The 20379-nt window shown below is 44.4% G+C and overlaps 2 protein-coding genes across 7 annotated transcripts; one reads left to right on the top strand and one right to left on the bottom strand.

The window, feature by feature from the left end:
* On the top strand, positions 1–6258 carry prg4b (proteoglycan 4b). Of its 2 annotated transcripts, XM_088393580.1 has the most exons (15): positions 1–209; positions 280–358; positions 460–576; positions 982–1104; positions 1343–1423; positions 1541–1600; positions 2019–2078; positions 2157–2384; positions 2535–3881; positions 4136–4222; positions 4448–4584; positions 4655–4811; positions 4878–4985; positions 5349–5477; positions 5755–6258. In XM_088393580.1, the coding sequence occupies exons 2-15, from the start codon at positions 292–294 to the stop codon at positions 5859–5861; spliced, it is 2808 nt and encodes a 935-aa protein (XP_088249706.1). In that variant the 5' UTR covers positions 1–209; positions 280–291; the 3' UTR covers positions 5862–6258. The 2 variants fall into 2 exon arrangements, with proteins under 2 accessions (XP_088249706.1, XP_088249707.1); XM_088393581.1 differs by lacking the exon at positions 1343–1423 and having other exon boundaries at positions 209–358.
* On the bottom strand, positions 5898–20013 carry tprb (translocated promoter region b, nuclear basket protein). Of its 5 annotated transcripts, none has more exons than XM_088393577.1 (51): positions 19839–20013; positions 19430–19534; positions 19275–19348; positions 19025–19121; positions 18821–18924; positions 18508–18672; positions 18330–18422; positions 18115–18195; positions 17947–18034; positions 17720–17860; positions 17468–17568; positions 17124–17321; positions 16872–16979; positions 16544–16770; positions 16251–16414; positions 16008–16150; positions 15663–15811; positions 15346–15508; positions 15146–15280; positions 14933–15073; positions 14670–14838; positions 14412–14569; positions 14137–14289; positions 13934–14050; positions 13649–13852; positions 13384–13571; positions 13134–13281; positions 12869–13006; positions 12655–12786; positions 12330–12460; positions 11924–12134; positions 11705–11848; positions 11391–11580; positions 11003–11217; positions 10844–10917; positions 10574–10770; positions 10135–10425; positions 9844–10013; positions 9690–9770; positions 9388–9573; positions 9157–9306; positions 8435–8528; positions 8047–8156; positions 7835–7909; positions 7662–7750; positions 7278–7372; positions 7105–7203; positions 6876–7026; positions 6597–6724; positions 6427–6513; positions 5898–6104 (listed from the first exon to the last, which is right to left on the bottom strand). In XM_088393577.1, exons 1-51 carry the CDS (start codon positions 19987–19989, stop codon positions 6055–6057), a joined length of 7053 nt encoding a protein of 2350 aa, XP_088249703.1. In that variant the 5' UTR covers positions 19990–20013; the 3' UTR covers positions 5898–6054. The 5 variants fall into 5 exon arrangements, with proteins under 5 accessions (XP_088249703.1, XP_088249702.1, XP_088249701.1 ...); XM_088393576.1 differs by having other exon boundaries at positions 7278–7375; XM_088393575.1 differs by having other exon boundaries at positions 7662–7753.
* Positions 20014–20379: the final 366 nt, after the last annotated feature.

The following is a 20379-nucleotide window of genomic DNA, read 5'->3' on the forward strand; positions in this document are numbered from 1 at the left end:
GTCGGCGTTCTTTCAGGTGTTTTTGAGGAAATGCGCTGTCTGAACGAGAAGACCCTCCCAGCGGCCGGCCGGCCTGCCTGCCGGCCTGCCTGCCTGTGAGGTCATTTCCAATAAAGAACGAAATCTGCCAATTATGACAAAGTTTGCCGGCCTCTCTCAGCCTATAAAAGCAGCACAAGTCCAAAGTTTTACACACAGCCTGAAACTAGGTAGGGATATTTTTGGGAGCAATTTCAGTCATTCACATTACAACCAAAAAGTTCATGTGCTTACTTTTAGGTCCAAATAAGAATGTCTTGGACTCCTCTATGTTCACTTCTTCTGCTGGCTTGTGCCTGGTCTCCAATCGCCAGCCAAAGTGAGTACGCCGCTTTTCAATTGACGTGTTTGTTGTCCTCATTGATGTTGACTATGGTGGCAATTATTGACCAGTCTTCCATGCGCTCTTCCCGTAACCAGACAGTTGCAAGGGAAGATGTGGTAACGAGTACTACCGAGGTTACCTGTGCCAATGTGACTATAGCTGCTTGGCCTACGGCGAATGCTGTCTTGATTTTGAATCTCAGTGCACCACAAGTGAGTACACTCAATAATGTTGAGCCCTCAATCTTGCACCTGCATTTCATTTTGCATCATCAGTCTGATAAAGGAGGATTAAAGTCTTAAATTGAACAATGTAAATCCTGTAAAAATTCCTCGATTTAAATAATTGTTGATTAATTTAATAATGGATTATTAATCAATTCATTTTGACAGCTCTACTTTCCAATCAGAAAACTACATTTTAATATTCATTAATAAATCTGATTTGGTTAATTGTTATCCTCGTAGTCAGGTATTTATATCTATTTAGATCTTACACTAACGCCAAGACTGATCATTATACTGGATTTCATTGTTAAAATAGCAACAACAAAATGATGTCAATGTACTTGAGTCATTTTGGAGTTGTATCATGTTGCATTTTTATATCTGCCGCAGAAAACTCCTGTAGAGGTCGATGTGGGGAAACATTCAAGAGAGGCCAACTGTGTAGCTGTGACTCTGATTGCGTTAAATTCAAGCAGTGTTGTCCAGATTACAAGCTCCACTGTGATGCAGAAGGCAAGCTTTGTCCGGCATATTCAGCATGATCAGCGTAGAATTTGTCATACAAAGATACAATCATGTCTTGGAGAACAATTCACTTGCATGAACAACACCATCAAGAGATAGAACAGGCCAGGCACAATAGTTGTAGAAATAGTCGTAGTCCTGCATGACGATGAGCATGTAGCATGCAATGCATGCAGGAATCGACACATTTGGTTGATGGATTTTTTTCTTTGAACAATTACCACAGAAGAAAACAAGGGAGAATCCAGTGCATCAGCACCAGGGACGAGTAATTCATGTGATAATGTAGATGATAAAACCCCCAAAGGTATATTTAGCTTGATAAAAAGATTGCTTGATTTGAACAAGATAAGTGTTTTGTAAATACATATGGATATGGTGATCAGGCTAAAGTTTTTTTTTTTTTTAATTAATATTCCAACAGAGGAAACCCCAAATGAAGCAGAACAGCCACTTTCCGCACTTGGTGAGGAAAACGATGAAGGTAATGATTTGAAATTTGATCTGGGGCACTAATAAGAAAAGTTTAATAGACGGATGGATGGACGGATTCCAGCAAAAGTTCTCCAGTCCAAAATATTTCGATTTTAAAATGATCCAGACTTGATTATCAAAGCCAATTGTGGTTCTGTTGCTGCGGTTTGGTCACCTTGCAGAAGGGGCCAAGAAGCACAAGCTTGAGTGGCCAACATCAACACAAGAAAGCAGTCCTGTCATAGTGTGGGAGGCAAATGGGCACCACTTTATGCCCAAGAGAGAAAGAAAACAATTCGATACTGACAAAAGCATTGCAACACACCTCGTCATCTGACAACGGGCTGTTAACCAATCAGGGATGTTTTTAGAGAGAGAGAGGCTCTTTCTTTTGCAGTACATTAATAATTCATATTTTCCTCTGACAGATAATAATGACGTTCCGCTGGTGAGTCCAATATCGTTTCCAAAAGATGAGTCCAGTGAGGGTGAGCTAAATGCCGTTTTTCACTTCTTTCACAAATTTGACATTGAAGTGTTTTCACACTCTAACGTCGTGACGATAGGATTGTACACCGAGACCATTCCCAGTGATGACGAGTACGAAAGTCACACACCCGAGAGCTGGTATGGCTCATCTGCTGGCCCACTGGATGTGGTCTCCACTCAAGCCACTTTGATTGAAGACACTCCACAGGCGAGCACAGAGACAGTTCAATTGGCGACAACACCTTCAGATGATGAGGTCAAGCCAACCGTGCTGGATGATGGAGTCACCTCCACTGAGAGTCCAGGTTAGTAAAGATTCCGGGAGGATGGACTGTAACTTGAGGTTGATTTTGAACGGTGGTAGACAAAGTCAACCATTAAACCTTGACATGTCAGAAGTTCTACTGTACTTGAGATGAGCTATTTGGATTCATCTGATGTTCCTGCACTTCCAGATAGCGATACTACCACTTTACCAGGAACAACAACTCCACAAGCCACCACTGCAACTGAGCAAGTTTCCGAGGCCAGTCCGACTTCAACACCTCAATCGGAACCTTCCCCGACTGCCGACACCACACGTGAGGAGACAGCATCCGGGGCACAGACAGATGCTCCGACTGAAGAAGAAAAAACTGAGGCCACACCCTCATTTTCCACTGCAGCACCTAACGTAGCTGCAACTTCAGAACCCTCAAAAGAGCCGTCCACAACCCCGCAAGAACCACTACAAGATTCTTCCACATCTTCAATGCCACCACAAGATCCCACAGACTCATCTACACCTTCAGTATCACTAGATCCGTCTTCCACGCCTGCACTGCCAACAGGACCAACACAAGAGTCATCCATGTCTTCGGTATCACCAGATCCATCACAAGAGTCTTCCACGCCTGCACTAACATCAGGACCAACGCAAGAGTCATCCACACCTTCCGTATCACCAGATCCATCACAAGAGTCTTCCACGCCTGCACTAACATCAGGACCAACACAAGAGTCGTCCACACCTTCCATATCACCAGATCCATCACAAGAGTCTTCCACGCCTGCACTAACATCAGGACCAACACAAGAGTCATCCACACCTTCCGTATCACCAGATCCATCACAAGAGTCTTCCACGCCTGCACTAACATCAGGACCAACACAAGAGTCATCCACACCTTCCGTATCACCAGATCCGTCACAAGAGTCTTCCACGCCTGCACTAACATCAGGACCAACACAAGAGTCATCCACACCTTCCGTATCACCAGATCCGTCACAAGAGTCTTCCACGCCTGCACTAACATCAGGACCTACACAAGAGTCATCCACACCTTCCGTATCAACAGATCCGTCACAAGAGCCAGCCACAACTTCAGTGCCGCTAGATTCCTCCACAAACCCAGAAAACTCAGAGGCCCCTGATTTGACAACTCTACCATGGATCCCAACCACTTTAGTTGTCACAACAGGCCACCCTTCTTCTTCACCGGATCCTCAGAATTCCTCCGCTAGTGTTTCTCCGGTTGGATCGGACCTTGACATCACGACTGTTGATCCCTCACCCACAGATGCATCGCAGGGTGATTCGGCCGATGAGGTTCCACCAGCAAAACCTTCCATCACTCCAGTAACAGAAACCCAGAAACCCAGCAGTACTAAATTATCTGAATCCAAGCCAAATGGTCAGGATAAGACAACTCCCTCCACTCCACTGATGACTACAGCCCCAGCAGATAAGCCCGCTCTCAAACCTGGGACTAAGCCAGTGGATGTAGTGCTAACTGCGGATAGCTCCAGAAACTACCAAGCAGGTAAATACTTGCTTTGAACACCAGAACAATCTTCTAAGAAAATACAGAAAATCAAAAGGAGGTCTCGGATTAGAATTGAATTTATGATTTTCAAGGTTTTCCTACTTTATGAAAGTGAACAGTTCAAACAATTGCCTCCCCTCAAAAAAAGAAGAAAAAATCAGATCATTGCCAGAACCGCCCACCTTCAGATGAAGTTGTGGTTCTATTTATTTTCATTTCCCCCCACTGTGATGTTTTTCCTTTCTTTCCAGATGACAGCAATGACACAAACTTGTGCAGCGGGCGTCCTGCCAGTGCAGTCACCACATTAAGGAACGGCACGATTGCGGTTTTCAGAGGTCGGTGCCAGAAATCATTTGAAGGAGAAAAACATTCAATAAAGTACAGATGTTAAATCGTTAAGGTTCTGACATTGAGACACTCGTATTCATGAATGATCTATCATCATGTACAATTTGATTTGACAGTCACATGATGGTCATATTAGTTAACATCGTTTTTTTAATACGTACATATTTTCTTCTGCAGCCACTAATAATAGGTGTCATTGTTCCTGTCCACAGGTCACTACTTTTGGCTTTTGGACAAAAACAGGGTTCCGGGCCCAGCCCGTGGAATCACAGAAACGTGGGGTGTCCCGTCCCCCATTGACACTGTGTTCACCCGTTGCAATTGTCAGGGAAAAACATACATCTTCAAGGTTTGTTGGACTTCATCTCACTCATCTTGAGAAGAAATCTTGTTTTAGATACGTTTCCGGTGGTTTTCAGGGAAACCAGTACTGGAGGTTTGCCAACAATCATTTGGAGCCGGGATATCCAAAGGTTGTTGAGACAGGCTTTGATGGACTGAACGGTCACATCACAGCTGCTTTGTCTGTGCCTCAGTATCGTAGAAGGAGAGAATCTGTCTATTTCTTCAAAAGAGGTGACCAAAGTCAATTATGAGATATATTCCTGGATGAACTCATGACAACTTTGTTATTTTCTCCAGGTGGAACGGTGCAGAAATATTCCTATCAATTTGGCAGCAGTCCATCATGTAACAAGAAACCCCATTTTGCTATTTACACAGTCCGTAGGCGAGTGGCGCGCCAAGCAGGTAGGAATAACACAACTTGAGAAAAGTACAATGCTTGTCATGGCAGGGAGTGGATTGCAGCCAATTTGGAGTGAAATGATGCGCTAAATGTCACAGTGACATTGGCGGACAAGAGAAATGATGCGGTAATTGTCATAGTGACATTGGTGCGTGACTATTGCAGTAACTTTGGGTGAACTCCCGCAGACTGCTTTTGAGTTTCAACACAGCACTCTGGAAAATGAGTCATGCTTTGAGCAAAATGGACAACCTGATCCTCTGAGATTTAACACACGGGAAAGAAAGGGCCTCAGCAGCATTTATGAGAAACCTTAGGAGTGAAATGTTAACGAGTTGTTTTTGACAAAGGCGATTTGTTTCCAGCTTCACTTTTGGGACCCAGCATCAACATCCGAACGGCCTGGCGAGGATTCCCCACAACCATCACTTCGGCTGTTTCTGTCCCAAGTTACAGGGAACCAGAGGGCTTCAAATATTATGTCTTCTCTAGAAGTATGTAACACCTAACCTAAATAACACATTTTAAACTAATCAAGAGTGTAGAAAATGGGCCATATGTTTGGGTGTGCCAGACACAGTGGATGGATTTATAAAAAAAAAAAAAAAGTTTATTGCACTTCTGACCGCAGTCAAAGTTCCATAACAGTGCAAGTGCAGCTTCAGAGACTACTAAGAATGTAGTAATGTGATGTTCTAAGTTTTATATTTGATTTTAACAGCTGTATTATGTCACAGGAATTGGTCAAATATTTGAATATTTGTCTTACAGCTAAATCGTACAATATTCGGCTGGACGGTGAGCGGCCCGTTGTCACTTCCCCGAGAGAAAACCCGTCAGCTCAGAACAACTTCATCAACTGTCCCAAAACAGCCTGATGAGCTCAGACCACTTCAAGAAGCCTTTGTGTTGGACTGCTTTAAAACTTTTAATAATATGGTTCAGAAAACACAAAAGTTCAGCATAGACGGTGATCAAAACATTATTTGTTTGTAAGCCATAACAAAAGCAAAATGCTTTAGAACAAGTGAAAGAGATCAAGAAGACTGACTTGAGGAGACTGTCAGGATTTCACCTGGCAATGCGTCTGCCATGGACTCCTCGGGAAGGAAACGCTTGACCTGTTGGAATACACAGTGTGGCTTTAAATATTACACAGTGACATAACAAACTGCACCTCAAATCTCCTGCTAAAAACAGACAAACGCATGCAAAGAAATACTCATCACTCTGTAACTGTATATTTAATATGAAATAAAGATTGTCATGTTGGAAGCATGCTTCTTTTCTTACAAGTGCAACACTGCAGCTTGAGTGCATCTCAATATAGACCAAGGAATGAAACATTTCACAATTGTCATTTTTCTACATTTTGATGAGTATAAATATAATTGATTTGGCCACAGAGCAGCTCAGATGTATTTGATTTGGCTGAAACGTTACCTCCTCTCTTGGCGCGCCCACCTCGGCTCCCTGGCCAACGTTGCAGCTGTCTGCTTGGTGCAGCCCTGGTCGGAGCGCTGCTCGTATCTGCCGTGCAGCATCCAAAAAGGACCGTTGTCAGTTAAATGTCCTGGGAATTCAGAGCGGTGATGTTCGATCACCCAATGCACCTGCAGAGCTGGACGAAGGCTCCTGGCTGGTGGACGGCAGGCTGGCTGTGTCGGAAGGCTGACTGGGTTCCACCAAATCATCCTGAGATACCACAGCGTCCACCGAACTCTCGGCACTGGGCCTGGAACTTGTGTCAAATGCATATTTACCTTTAACATTTAGCGTAAGACATTTTGGAACTACAATCAAGTTCCTGCAGAGACCCAAGCGCCCTTGAAACCATCACAACTGCTGGCTTTCCAACGCAGATAACGATTGCGATGACAGCAGCGACTTACTTATCGGGGTCGGACTCTAGGAAGACGTCGTCTCGTTCCTCGCTCGTACTGGCGGTGCCTGGTGCAAGTATGCCGGGAGTGGACGTGCTCACCATGGGAACCGACTGAGAGGCCTGCTCTGCTGCATCTGACGGAACGGCGTCAGAGAAGACTACGGGTTGGAGAAAGGTCAGTCAGTGTAAATGCACCGATTCTTTGCACGCGTGTCCAAATGAGAACTAAGTGATACCTGGGGCTGTCACTTGAAGCTGTGTGGTGGGCACGCTATAGCCGTCAGACTCCTCCTCGTGAGATGTGAGGAACATGGGGCTGTCAAACATCCCAAGACCTAAAGACCAGCACAATCACATGAAATATTTTTGGATGAAAAGTGGGTACATAAGTGGGCGGAGGGGGGTGTACCTCCTTGGGCTGCAAGCTGGCCGAGATCTGAGCTGGTCTGCGGCACTTCGTCCGATTGGCCGAAACGGAAGGTCCTTGCAGTCATTTGGGGAGAGCTGCTGAAGAAAACACCAGAGTTCCAGGGAACATTTGTTGGCAGAAGCACGGAAAGACTAAAGTTTATAGAACCAGCAGACGATTGTTGATAATAAAAGTGATGACTTCATTGTGAACTCAAAAGAAGAAAAACGAAAGCAGTCTGCCACCCGTGCTCGACCCCACATGACAAATAAGGCACGTGCGCCCTCGCGAGATGCAGTTGTTCAACAACAACTACACAAAGCTATTGCTGAATTATTGTGTGATGGATTAACCGGCAATAAATGATTCTCGTGTGAGACTTACTGGACAGCCTGGTCAAAACTGTCCGAGCGGTGCGGCACCACCAGTGTGGGCGCGCTCGGTACCATCCTGTCCTCTTCGTCGATGAGATGCTGCTGCAAAAAGGAGCGGCTCATGAGTATCATCTTATGCGCCGTGTGTGCACATGAAGCAAGTTTTGATAAGACGTGACTTACAGCACTGCTGGGGATCCCAGAGAGCTGAGGGACCCTGCCCGCCGACTGGCGACGAGCAGGGATGCGCTGGGACATCTAATCCAATCACAAAGGCATATTTTGATAAAAGCTGATGTGATGTCTTTATTTAAATTGAATGAAATCTGCTCTATTGTGCAGACAAAAACCCAAGTTTCATATTAATAAAGATATTAAATCTATGTTCTACATACCTGGGTGGGGGGAAGTGGATGTGTTGGTCTCCTCGGCGACTGGGGCATACGTATACCGGAGCTTGTGATGGGTTGTTCGGTAGAGAAGGCCTCCATTGTGGTGGCCTCAACTAAAACATTTGGAAATGAGAGTGGAGTGATAACATTGTCTTTCATATTACAATATTCTGGTTTAGAGTGACCATCAGTATATTCCAATATTCCTTTTTAAGTAGGAGCATTGTCAAGAGGACCATTTTGGCCACCCTCTCCTTCAGACAGACAACAACATTACAACTCATGGTGAAGCATTCGATAACTAATTACATGACTGGACAGGTTGTGAGAACATTGGGCGAGACCAAGGTGGAGCTACACGTGTGCATTAATAAGATTTCCTGGATCTTACAGCTTGCCGTCTGGGAATCTGCGGGCCTCTGGGTGGAGTCGGACGCCCCCAAACTCTCCTCCGTCTCTGTCCCCGGGTCGGTTACGTCAACTCCCTGAGAAGACGAGGAGAAAAAAAAAAAAAAAAAGGAGTATTGTAAGAAGGAAAAACATATGAGCACACAAAAGTTCGAACAATGTCACAACTAAGGGAAACAGAATGATGGACAGAAAATGGCTGCAAAAAAAATACAAAGGTGCAAAGGTGAATGCATGGGAGACCTGCGGGGTCACGCAATATTTTCTGTTCGAACGCAAATGTACCTTAGTGCCAACGTCAGTCATTTAGAGCCAGCTGGCGAGTGTTTTTTCTTTCCAGCAAAGGTTGTTAACAGTAAGGATTTGATTACATAACACCCGACCGAGCGAGTTCCACAAAAACAACATGGATAGAAGTTTGCAGATGATCAGGCTACTTTCACTCCAGCCAATTACACGTGACAACAAATTGGTGCTGTGCAGACACTGACTCATCGTGAACGCTGGACGTGCAACTAAGACCCGTGTCAAGTGCAGCTCGTGACACAGACGTACATTCGGTAGGAATTAGAGTGGAAAGTTTGAGTTGTTGTGCTGGAAACCTGCGTGGGAAGGGTTAACATGTACTGGAAATGACAAGCGTGTGGGGGCGTGTTCAAATCAATAATGTCACGGCGGGTACAAAGAGAGTTGCGCTAATCAAACCTCTGCGTCATCTCCTTCGTAGGCTTCATTGCCTTCTCCGCTCTCCTCGTTACTCTCCTCTCCGTCTTCGCCGATCCCCCCGTCTTCTTCCTCCTCTTCTTCCTCCACCTCCTCCTCGTCATCTTCCTCCTCATCGCCCTCTTCGTAGTCCTAAAGATGATAAACAGCAGGCTGGTGGAAATTCTTGCGCCTTTATCAGACTGATATTTCTTCATTTTTTTTCCCCTTTACCTGCTCATCCTCCTCTTCATCCCCTTCTTCAGGGTTTTCCTCACTCTCCGTATCGGTTACGATGACGATGACTTCGAGCTGCTGCTCAGGAGTTTCACTCTGTGCAAGAGCAACTTCTTGGTGCATGGTGGTAGACTGAGAGGCTGCACTCTCATCATCTTCATCCAGAGCCGCAAGCTCTTCAGTCTATGAGGTCAAACAACCAACGCCGTTTACAACATAAAAAGGACTAGTGACCATTATGAATAAATGGATGTGCACTTGACGGATTGATTGCTTTTTGGTGCTGTAAGTTAGCATACCTGACTGGCTTCTGCACCTTCTTGACTGTCTGTCGGTACCACTCCCTCAGCTTCAGCGCTGTCATCAGCCATCATTTCCTCCTGAGACCCACACGACACCAGTGTCTTTTATACAATTCCAAATAAAGCTATGCAAGCTGTGCAAGCTCCTCACCTCAGGACCCACTCTCTGGATAATGCGCAGCTTCTTGGGTACAGGAGCCCTGGAGGTGTCCTCCTGAGGGGCTTCAGTATCTGTGACAACAGTGCTGCTACTTTCATCTTCTTCACGGGGCCTTTTGGACAACGAAGAGGAGGAAGAAGAAGATCCTGGTGTGGCTGAAACTAAATATAAAAGGTGGATTTTATTTGGAGTAAGGTTGAACATTGGTTGAGTTAACCTACTCTACTCGAAACCATTTGTACAGTACTTTTCCAATCCAAAACTGATTTAATTTCTTCTCACCAGTTCCGAAGACAGCAGAGGTGGAGGATGTTGAAGGCCATTCCACCTGCGAGCTCTGCGTTGCCTCAATGATCACAGCCGGTGGCTCCTGACTGACTGGCTCGGGATGGGTGACGCTTTGCTGTTGCGTTGGCTGGACAAAAGCTGTGGCTTGTGTCTGGGTTTGTTGCACATTCAGCATGGGGCTGGCCAAGGTGGTCTGGATGTTGGGGCTCGCCGAGCGCACAGAACCGCTGGCACTCCCGTACACAGTCACATGCTCCACCGGCGGACCCTCTGTGGTCTGCATGGCTGCAAGGAAGTTAAGACATAATGTCAAATTTATAAAATGAATATCACAATTGATGTTCCTTTAAGACTTCAGGTTACTGGATGTCATTGGAGTGGCTCCAAACAATATTTTCGAATGTAGCATGTCCACGGCATTATTTCGACTCACCTTCCTGGGTCTCGGCCTGCGTTGTGGGCATGACCGTAGCGGTGGGTGTTGGAGTGGGCACCGTAGCTGGGGTGATCATGGGCCTGATGCTTGCCCTTGGAGTGGCTTTGTTCCCTGGGTTGACAGCCTGCTTGCTAGCCGTGGCCACTACAGGTGTTGGCTTTATGTTGGCAGTTGGCGGGTCAGAGGCACTGGCACTAGGGGCAATGGCGGGCAACACAGTTAGTTCACACCGTGAAGACATCTGGTGGACAAGTGAGTGCATCATACCTGCCCCTGTCTGCAGCTGGCGTAGACTTAAGACTGATCTGCCGCTGTTCTGTGCTCCTCTGCTGCTCCTGAGGCTAGAACCATAACAGAAATACATTTGATTTCATTTTCTACAGAACAAGGTTTTTTTTAAAAGAAGAACTTGGCGCCGAGACTCACTTTGCTTGGACCTGCCTCAGAAGACTCATCTTTTTGGTCTTGTCTCTCTTGCTGACCTCGCAGTTCTCTCAGCTCTCTCTCTTGTCGGTTAAAGCGTCCCTCGTACTGAGATTTGATAGCGCTGACGCGCACCTCTAACTCGTCACTTTGCTGCTTCTGCTCCTCAAATCGCTGCTTTAGCTCCTCATTTTCTTTCTGCAGCTCATCTTTAGCACCTGGACATAAAATGTATATTTAAGACAACAAAATAAAAAAGTACAACTTGAGACTGATGGGAAGAACAAGATTGACACATCTTCTGTGCTTGAATTACTCATCCCTACCAATTGAAAACATTCTCAGTATTTGACTTAAGCACACAAATATACAATTGGAATTGGATTCTTACTCAAGAGCTGGTCGATTCTTTGCTTGGCAAAAACAATGGCCTTCCTGGTCTTTTCCACTTTGTCTGCCATTTGCTTTTTGAGTGTCTCCTCTTTGTCCTGCAGCTCTTGCCTTAGCCTGCCCAGCTCTGTCTGAAGCCTGGAAGATTGTTCCTGAGCATTGTGTACCTCCATTTCACGCTCTGCAACCACCTTTACAAAGGACAACGGAAAAAGAGTTTTCGGTCAAATTGTACCATTTCAGCCACTGGCAATGTATGGCCATGAACTGCTTCACAATAGTCAAGACCAAGAAAGAACATATTTGATGGCTCACCTTGTTAATGTTCTCCAGCTGTCCCTCCAAGTCTTTAATCTTGGTTTCAGCTTGGCTAAGAGAATCTTTAAGCACCTGCAGTTCCTGAACCGAGGCTTGACGTGACTCTTCTTCTTTGGATGAGCCTGCAGCTTCAGCTGTCATCTAGAAGAAGTACAGTACAAGATTTATTCATGGTATAAACTACAAGATAGTATAAACAATGTTTGGTGCCCTTACCTTGTCATGTTCTACCTTGAGCTCATCATACTGAATCTTGTAGCGGCGTCCAAGCTTTTTGACCTGGGTAATCATCTTCACCTTCTCCTGGATTTCAAGACTTTTGGCAACAACCTCTTCTTTCAGCAAATTTCTCTCATCAGTTATCTTGCTCAAATTATCATGCAAGTTTTGGATTTGGCTTTGCTGGGATGTGGTGAGATTGCTGGACCTAAAGACAAATATTCACAGAACACAATTAAAGGACGCAATATGCAATATTTTTCCCTGGGGGAAAAAAATAAAAATCAGAGAATATGCAAATCGACATGTGCCAAACTGAATATTTGCGCATCCTCAGTACTGCTTGACGACTGAACTTTATTTTCACATGCATAAAGCAAAAAATATCATTCCAATTTCTCACCTGATAACCTCTGCTTTGATTCTGTTGTTCTCTTCAGTGAGCTGCTGAATACGTTTCAGGTGCACTTCCTTCTCTGTATGGAGACGCTTGTATTCATCTGGATCGGAATCTTTCTGTTGACTCACCAAATGCTAAAAAATAAATGCATAAAGCAGTGCACTTTCAATACACAGGTAACACGATTGAGGTGTAATAGCAAAAGATTACAATTCAGTATTTGGGTCAGAAAAGAAGGGCTGCGGAATCCGTAGCGCCACAGCTGCCCCCTGGAGGCCAAAATGGGTCGCCAAAAGAAAAGGCTGCACTGGCTGCTCTTTCAACTAACCTGTGTCCGAGCCTTCCAGCGCTTGATTTCTTCGTCGAGTATTTTTTTCTCCATTTGTAGCATTCCGCTCTTCTCACTCAGCTCATTGTTTGCCTGTTTCAGTGGCAAAACATCCGACTCCAGTTTTTGCACCTGGAAAATAAATGAGATGAGACGTCTTCATGAAACTGGAAAGTATGGGATTACACACACTCACAGACAAAACACAACTTACCTTATCTTGGGTCTGCTGTAGCTCTTTCTCCAATTTGTCCTTCTCCTCTCGCAGCATCTGGTTTGTCTCTATCAGAATGCTCATGGTTTCCGTCTTTTTCATTAGCTCATCATGCTGGGCCAGGGTCTTTGCTGTCACCTGATACAGAAGAGCAAGCTTGGTTAAAAGTAGTAAGTAGGTATAGATGTTTTTCATCCAATTAAGTCAAAGTGCACGTCTGTGAGCAGGGTGGAGGAGAGTGGGTTCCTCTAGCCTCCAAACCTACCTGCATCCTCTCACGAGCAGCACTCAAGCTGTCCTGAACCTCTTTTAGTTCGTGTTCCAGATGTTCAACCCTTAGGCGGTAACGCAAAGTCTCCCCTTGAGCAAACTCAAAACGAGACTCTGCAATCTCCTTTTCACGACGCACAAACCTGACACATAATGGTAAACAAAAACAACTTTGTAATTCTATTATTTTGATCTGAATTTGACCAGTCGGATGCAAATTTGAATATGCATCATTCATATGCTACCTTAGAATCTCAAGGACTTGTTCTTGAGATTTGCCTTCCTCAGTCAGAGAGATGTTAAGTGGACTCTCACTTGAAGCACGCTGCAAATTCTCTGCCATTTTGCTACTCATTGCCTCAATCTGTTCATGCAAGAGAGTGTTCTGCTTCTGCAACTCTTCAGAGCGGCTTTCTATCTTGGACATCTCCTCCTGAGATGACAGAAGAAAAAGCTGGTCAGACCGGTAGATAATAATCCAGTCATTTTTTTTCCCGTTTCAGAAGCAACCTTGAGGATCTTTTCCTGCTCCGCCCAGGATATCTTGGACTCCATGAGCTCGGCGCCGATTCTTTGAGAACTCTCTTCGAGCTGATGTCTGAGCTCGACTGCTTGCAGGGCCTGAGCCTTGGCATCCTGCATAGCCTTCACATCCGCAGCATGCAGCATCATCTCCTGCTCATACTTATCTTGTGCTTCGGCTGCCAGTTTAGCCTAAAAAAAATGGATAGAAAACAAAATTCAGATCATAGAAAAATACCCACTATGCTATGTGGGGGGGAGGTGGCTATTTACCTGCACTTGGCTGTCTTGTAAAGCCTGCAGCTGCTGGGATTCAGCAGTTGACAAACGCTCTAGTGCCATGTGGTGTTCTGCCTGGGCGCTGATCAGATCCCTTTTAAGCCCATCCATCTAATAAGATGTGGAAGAAGATTTTTTTTTCTTTTATCCATTAAAAACCGCAGCGTTAAGAAAAGTCTAAAAAGAAAATGGACTACCTGCTCGTTCAAGGAGGCCATTGCCTTCCTATTTTGTTCTTCTATATTCTGTTTCTCTTTCTCAGCCTCCAGAAGCTTTTCCTCAAGAACGCGGTGCTGCTCCTCAGCCTCCTTCACACGGGTTTCAATGGAGGCACAAGCCTGCTCCGTGACCTGCGCAGTAGAAATATGGAAAATCTCCATGTTTTAAAATTGTTTAAATACGTGACAAAAGTCTGCTCTTATATATAAAAAGGTTAACATGATGGTTTTATTTCCTCGGAAGTGTACGTCACCTGTTTCTCTTTTTCCAGAGATTCCTCCAGACTCATAGCCATGGCTCGGTATTGCTCCATGCTGGAAGTGGCTGCTTTAAGGCTCTCTGCCAACTGCTCTACCCGCGTTTCTGCCTGCAGCAAGCGACCCTGAAGATCCTCCCGCTCTTGATTTGAAACTGACAGAAGGACCGATTTAAGAATCAATGGCTTGATGTACTCAAAGATGGTCAAGTGAATATTTGGCTCAAAAATGGGACAGATGGACACGATTCCAACCTCTAGTTTTGGGCGTGGAGGGGGAGCCCAGGATGTGACGTTGTTCGCTGCCACCTTGCTCCATCCTGAGGGAGCGGAGTTCTATCTCAGCAGCATTCAGGATCTCTTTCGTCTTCTGGTGTAAAGCCACTTGCGTTTCCAGTTGCCGCTTTGCTTCCATGACTTGGATCTTAGCAGAGGAAGGAGAAAGATTCACAATTGTGCAGTCTGCCATCAACTTGATGTCAACAAAAATGTGAGGTGGCCAACAACCGGTTTGCTACCTCTTGGTTTCTGCTGAGCAAATAGCGCTGTTCCACTTCATGCTCCAACCTCTTCTGTAGCTGAGAGATCTCTCGCTCTTGCTTCTCTAGCTGGCTGTTAAGCCGCTGACGCGTGTCAGCATCTGAACGCTCGAGTGTAGCCTATAAAAGACAATACTGGGATAGTTTAGCGTGCTTGGCAGTGAGGGAGAAATTCCAGGGAATGGCATTTACCTGAATAGCCTGAAGGTTGGTCAACAAAAGGTTCTGACTCTGCTGTTGGCTCAGGACCATATCCTTCTCTTGATTCAACCTAGACTCAACTAGTTTCAACATGTCTCTCTCTTTACGCAGCCCCTCAGAGAGACCCTAAAAAGGACAATGACTAAAGTTAAATGATTTCACAAGCAGCATTTTATTTGAGTGAAAAATACCTCTGCCATTCCAAGTTTTTCCTGTGCAGCTCGCAGGTCCTCATTTAATGTGTTGATGGTCTGCTCATGCTTCTGTGTGGCAGAGGCCATTTTCTGTTCCTTCTCTCGGAGGGAAGCGATCTCCTTCCTGTAGCCCTCTACATTGTCTTGCAACATCTCATACCTGCCATTGTGGAAAGACAAAAACCCATGAATCAAAAATGCAAATATCAAAAAACATGATACAATTTGGTTCATGCCAAACATTCAAGACCATTCATTTTATCCTTAGTTGTAGTTATTCAACAAATAGTCCTGCTTTAGAATATCGAACAGACCTCTTGGAGGCAAATTCCAACTGCGTTGCCGTCTTGGCATTCTGTGAGCGAAGATCTGAGAGCTGCTCCAGGAGTTTGTCATTCTGCTCAGTCAGTGCCTTCTCACTCTCCAGTTGTTCCTTTTTATTGGAGGAAAACACCTCCTGCAACTATATATTAATAAATAAACAATTTAAAATCCATCCAAAATTCAGTATTTTGGTCAGAGGTATAAGTCGGCACAACAATCGACGCATTTTTACGCAGATATGCTGCATTTAGATGGATTTTATTGAAACCGAACAGTAAGGTTCTTAACGGCCACCCCTATCTGTGTGCATTAAGAATAAAGCAATGCTGACATACCTGTCGCAAGGCTGCCTTGGCCTCCAATGCTTCGGCAGTATCAGTAGCCATGGAGACGAGTGCAGCGGGAGTCCCGGTGGTGGGCGTGGCTGCAGGTGAACGGCGTGGGGTGGATGTGAGGACGAGTTCCTCAGGTGATGTACCTTGAAGAGAAAATTGAGCTTTGTAGGAACATTACATTAGATTTGACTATTATTTTGTGTGGAATCAATTTCTAAAAAATGTTTCCATTGTCAGTAGTACCATGCTGAGGGAAGGTCACTCCCGTTGCCTGAGCCAACAGCACTCGATACATGTCTCTTTGCCTCATGATGGACTCGGTCATCTTGACGTGCTGGCTGCGTTGCTCCCTCAGAGACTCCACCTCAGCCAGAGTGGTCTCCAAAGTCTGCTCCACTTCACCGCGCCTGTGATAGCCAAATTGTTCACGTCACACACACATTACATTCTAAAAAAAAAAAAAAGTAAAAAGCCAGGAGTAATTTCAGGGATAGAAACAGCAAAGGTGTGTCTTAAAATAAATTCTATGAACAAACCTGGAGCCAGAGGCTTCCAACTCTTCTTTCTCTTGGGCTTCACTGAGATCCCTGAGGGCCACCAGAAGACGCTGATTCTGCTTCTGTAGCTCTTCCACGCTCCGGAAGGTCACCAAGTGTTGACTAATGACTTCTGAGGTACTGCTGACATCCGCAGAGCTCAACTCCTCCTCAATTAACACGGGGTTTCCTCTGGCCTCCTCCAGCTCAATAAGAAGGACACGCACCTAAAAAATGATTTGGAAAACATAAGGGATCCAAATGATAGCTAATTTTCTTCATTTTAAAATATGGCGACATCAAGATTACAAAAAAGAAAAGAACCTACCTGCTGAGCCATGTCTGCAAGCTGCAGTTCAAACCTTTTATTGTCCCTTTCCATAACAGAGGAACGCTTGTTGGCTTCATCAGCTTCATTTTGCAGGCGGTGCACCTCCTGAAACGCAAACAATTGAAAGCTACTGACATGAAATGGAAACTACAATTGAAGAAATAGGATGTCAAGTAAAATCGGCCAGAAAAAATGGCCACCTAGAGCACTGGAATGTGTGCACGCCTGCCTGCCTGCCTGCCTGCTTACCTTGACAGCCTGTTCCAGCTTGGCTGAAAGACTGGCCACTGATTTCTGCATGCGCTCATGCTCATCCCTTTGCCGTTTCAGAATGGGAGCCTTTGCTTCCACTTCTTGCACGATGTCATCGAGATATTTGTTGACCCGCTTGTTCTCCAGGCGCTCCATCTGCAGCTGCTCCTGGCTTTCTACATAGGCAGTGTACAACTACAAAAAAGAAAAAGAAATGACAAAACAGTAACAAAAGTCAGAATAACCCACAGTGAGCAGAGCAAATTCAAACGTAAATTCCGAAATACTTTATGAATACTTTGAGGGCTAATCATTCTAAGTTGAGATTTAATTTGACACACCTCAGTGAGCTTCATTCCAGGTTTAATCTTTGCCACAGCAGCGGCTGTCGGAGACACTGTTGTTATTTGCGCCTCAGTGAGCACAGATGTGCCAAGTGGACCTAGAAACACAAAATAGGTCAAATGACAGGAATTGAAAGACGGGTCTGTTTTCATTGGGTCGTTCATGGTCAGTCAAATGTAAAGTGCTTTACTAACAAACATAAAAAAATGTACACACCTTGCATCTTAGGGAAAACAGAAGCCAATTACCTCTTAGTTTCGAGTTAGAAAGGAGCTCATTGGCGTTGTCCAGTTCCTTTTCAAGCACTTGGATCTTCTCCTTGAGCTCAGCAACAGTCTTTTCCGAAGCAGCATTGGCCACTTGCAAATTCTCCTCAAGAGCTTTGTTGGCTGTGACAAAAGGAGAAAACAGAATGGCAAAAGGGAGCATCTCCCTCCTTGGACAAATGCGACAGTTTTTAACTGTTGCCTCATACCTTCCCCTGCCTCTTGCAGCAGTGTATGCAACTCATTCACGGCGCGACCCAGTTCTTCACCTTTGGCCTCAGAATCAGCTGCTGCTCCCTGCAGCGGGAATAACACATTAGTGTCCGTTTGTACCAATCAAGTGCTACAAGTTGATGTCTTGCTGGAATACAACATACCTTGTATAAATTAGAGAGCTTAATGTTGGCATTTAGCTCATTTCTGAACTTTTCCTCGATAGTGGTCTGCTGCTCCTTGGCCTTAAGTAAAACAAGAAAAAATAACAACCACATTATTCTAACTATCAGTCCCAATTGAGCCCAATGTTTGGCCAGTCCTGCAACTTATACATATTAAAAGCTTGGATTCAAAACATCAAGTGGGTTGCACATACTTCTTTCAGTTTGTGGATTAAGTCCTCATTCTGTTTTTGGTGGTTTTCATTCAATGCTTTAAGACTGGCCACTTGTTCCTGGACTCTGTTTAACTACAAAATAGACAAGACAATAAACTCATTAGATCCATGTCTATGACGTTCTCAAAGTTAATATAAACAAAGGAAAGAAACATGCCTCATCCGTTTTATTCTCCAGAGTGCATTTCAGTTCCAGGATTTCTTTACCCTTCTGTCGAGATAGGCTCAAAAGTTCTTCACTCTTGGACTTCAACTCTGCATTCAGCCAAGATGTTTGTTCAGCCAGCAGCTCTTTTTCTTGTTCCAGACGCTTCTCTCTGTACTGAATGGCAAACAAAAGGTAGTTAGTTTACTGTTTGTGCACCAAATGACATCATTTATGTAAGGTGATGCCCCCTGCCAAGTGTGTGAAAACTATTTGTGGCTTAATGTTACCAGGGGAACTATGAAGCAAATACACAATGACTTACTTTAATGTTGACTTCGGCTGCGTCCAGTTCATCTAATCTCAGCTGCTGAGACATTTTGGTGGCATTGACCTCCACCAACTTATCATTCAGTTGCCTTAACTCACCTAGAGGGACAATGAACAGAATAAACACTTGTCAAGAGGAAAGAGTAGTAGACATAGATTGGACAGGTTCCATCCTATCTATGAAAAAAGATAAATGTACCATTTAAATGCTCCACCTCCAAGCTTCTTCTCTCAAGTGTCCGCACAAGTTCAAGCTTTTGCGTCTCCAGTTCTTCCTTGGCTTTTGAAAGCGTAGTCTATAATGTAAGAGAATAAACGTGATTGATTTAACTGTTGGTGGTGTAGTCACAACATACATAGCAGCAATGTCAGAGACTGAATTAAGGCAATCTGAATGACTTGCTTAGCGTCAGTGAGTGAATAAACAACTTAAAAGTAAAACACATTACCTGTTCTGAAAATGACTTTTCTTGAGCATTTTCATACTGCAGGTTCTTCTCACGGGCACTTTTGAGTTCATTCTCTGTAGAATAGGGCAAAAGCACATAGTTAGCATGAAGGCTCAAGGGCCATGATTAATTGAGATCACAAAGTTCATTGTTACCGATTTTCTCCAACTCCTCTTTAAGGTTTCTGTGCTCTTGTGTCTGTCTCAGAAAATCCTCCTGACATTGAGAAAGCTGTTTCACCTTGTCAAATGAATGTTGCTCTGGGGGAGAAGAGGGAATCGCAAGCACAGTAATAGTTGACGTTATTGCGAGGTACGCAATAATAAGTACGCTAACCATAGCATTGTTTACCGATTGATCTAAAAAGGGCATTAATACAGCGACTGATTCGCTATGACAGTGGCAAAATAAATTGCAGTGTAAACAACAGCAAGAGCGAGCTATATATGATATTAAAGCAGAATTGTAAACTACAGTAATAAACTATTTACCAACGGTGTCCATGGTGAGCGAAGCCGAACATTTTAGCACCACTAGCAAGCCAAATAACGGTACATATCTTACCACTGTCAACTCGGAATTGCTCCCGTTGGGCTTTGAGAGTGTCGATTTCATAGCATTGATCAGATAAAATCTTCTCAAGTTTGTTAAGTGTTCCTTTTGACAATTTAGACAGCTCGGAACCATCTAAGTCTTGCAGCATGAGTGCCGCCATTTTTCTGAGGGACGCATGCGCAGAACTGGCATTTGTGCTCGTCAACAAATACCTGGTGTATTGTGGGAGATATTTTAATTTAATGCAGGGCAAAACAGGTAAATGACACATTTGTGGAAATATTGAAATTAAATCACACTCAGAATTTTTTTTTTTTTACGTGGCCATTAAATAAGGCCTTCTGTGTGGGTTTGGTGATTTCATTTCGTATCACCAGCAGATGGCGCTCACAGAGAATAAATCTGTACTTTTATTCCCTAGCAAGTTATCACTGAATGTCCCATAGTTTAATCATTAAAGATGCTGCAATTTACTGAAAATACAGATGTCGTAGAAATTTGACTCCCCACAGAGAAGAGTGTTTTTAACAACTTTCCAAATTTGAACAAT

This window comes from Syngnathus floridae, chromosome 13 (genome assembly GCF_059516105.1).
Source record: "Syngnathus floridae isolate MCC-2025c chromosome 13, RoL_Sflo_1.0, whole genome shotgun sequence".
In the NCBI taxonomy this organism is placed as follows: domain Eukaryota; kingdom Metazoa; phylum Chordata; class Actinopteri; order Syngnathiformes; family Syngnathidae; genus Syngnathus; species Syngnathus floridae.

Coding starts and splice junctions, on each gene's coding strand:
- tprb (XM_088393574.1), bottom strand. CDS start 19,989: ATGGCGGCACTCATGCTGCAAGACTTAGATGGTTCCGAGCTGTCTAAA. Junction 18,673..18,820: donor CAGCCGAAGTCAACATTAAA/GTAAGTCATTGT, acceptor TTTGCCATTCAG/TACAGAGAGAAGCGTCTGGA. Junction 15,509..15,662: donor TTGGAATTTGCCTCCAAGAG/GTCTGTTCGATA, acceptor CCACAATGGCAG/GTATGAGATGTTGCAAGACA.
- prg4b (XM_088393580.1), top strand. CDS start 292: ATGTCTTGGACTCCTCTATGTTCACTTCTTCTGCTGGCTTGTGCCTGG. Junction 1,105..1,342: donor GCTCCACTGTGATGCAGAAG/GCAAGCTTTGTC, acceptor CAATTACCACAG/AAGAAAACAAGGGAGAATCC. Junction 4,585..4,654: donor GAAAAACATACATCTTCAAG/GTTTGTTGGACT, acceptor GGTGGTTTTCAG/GGAAACCAGTACTGGAGGTT.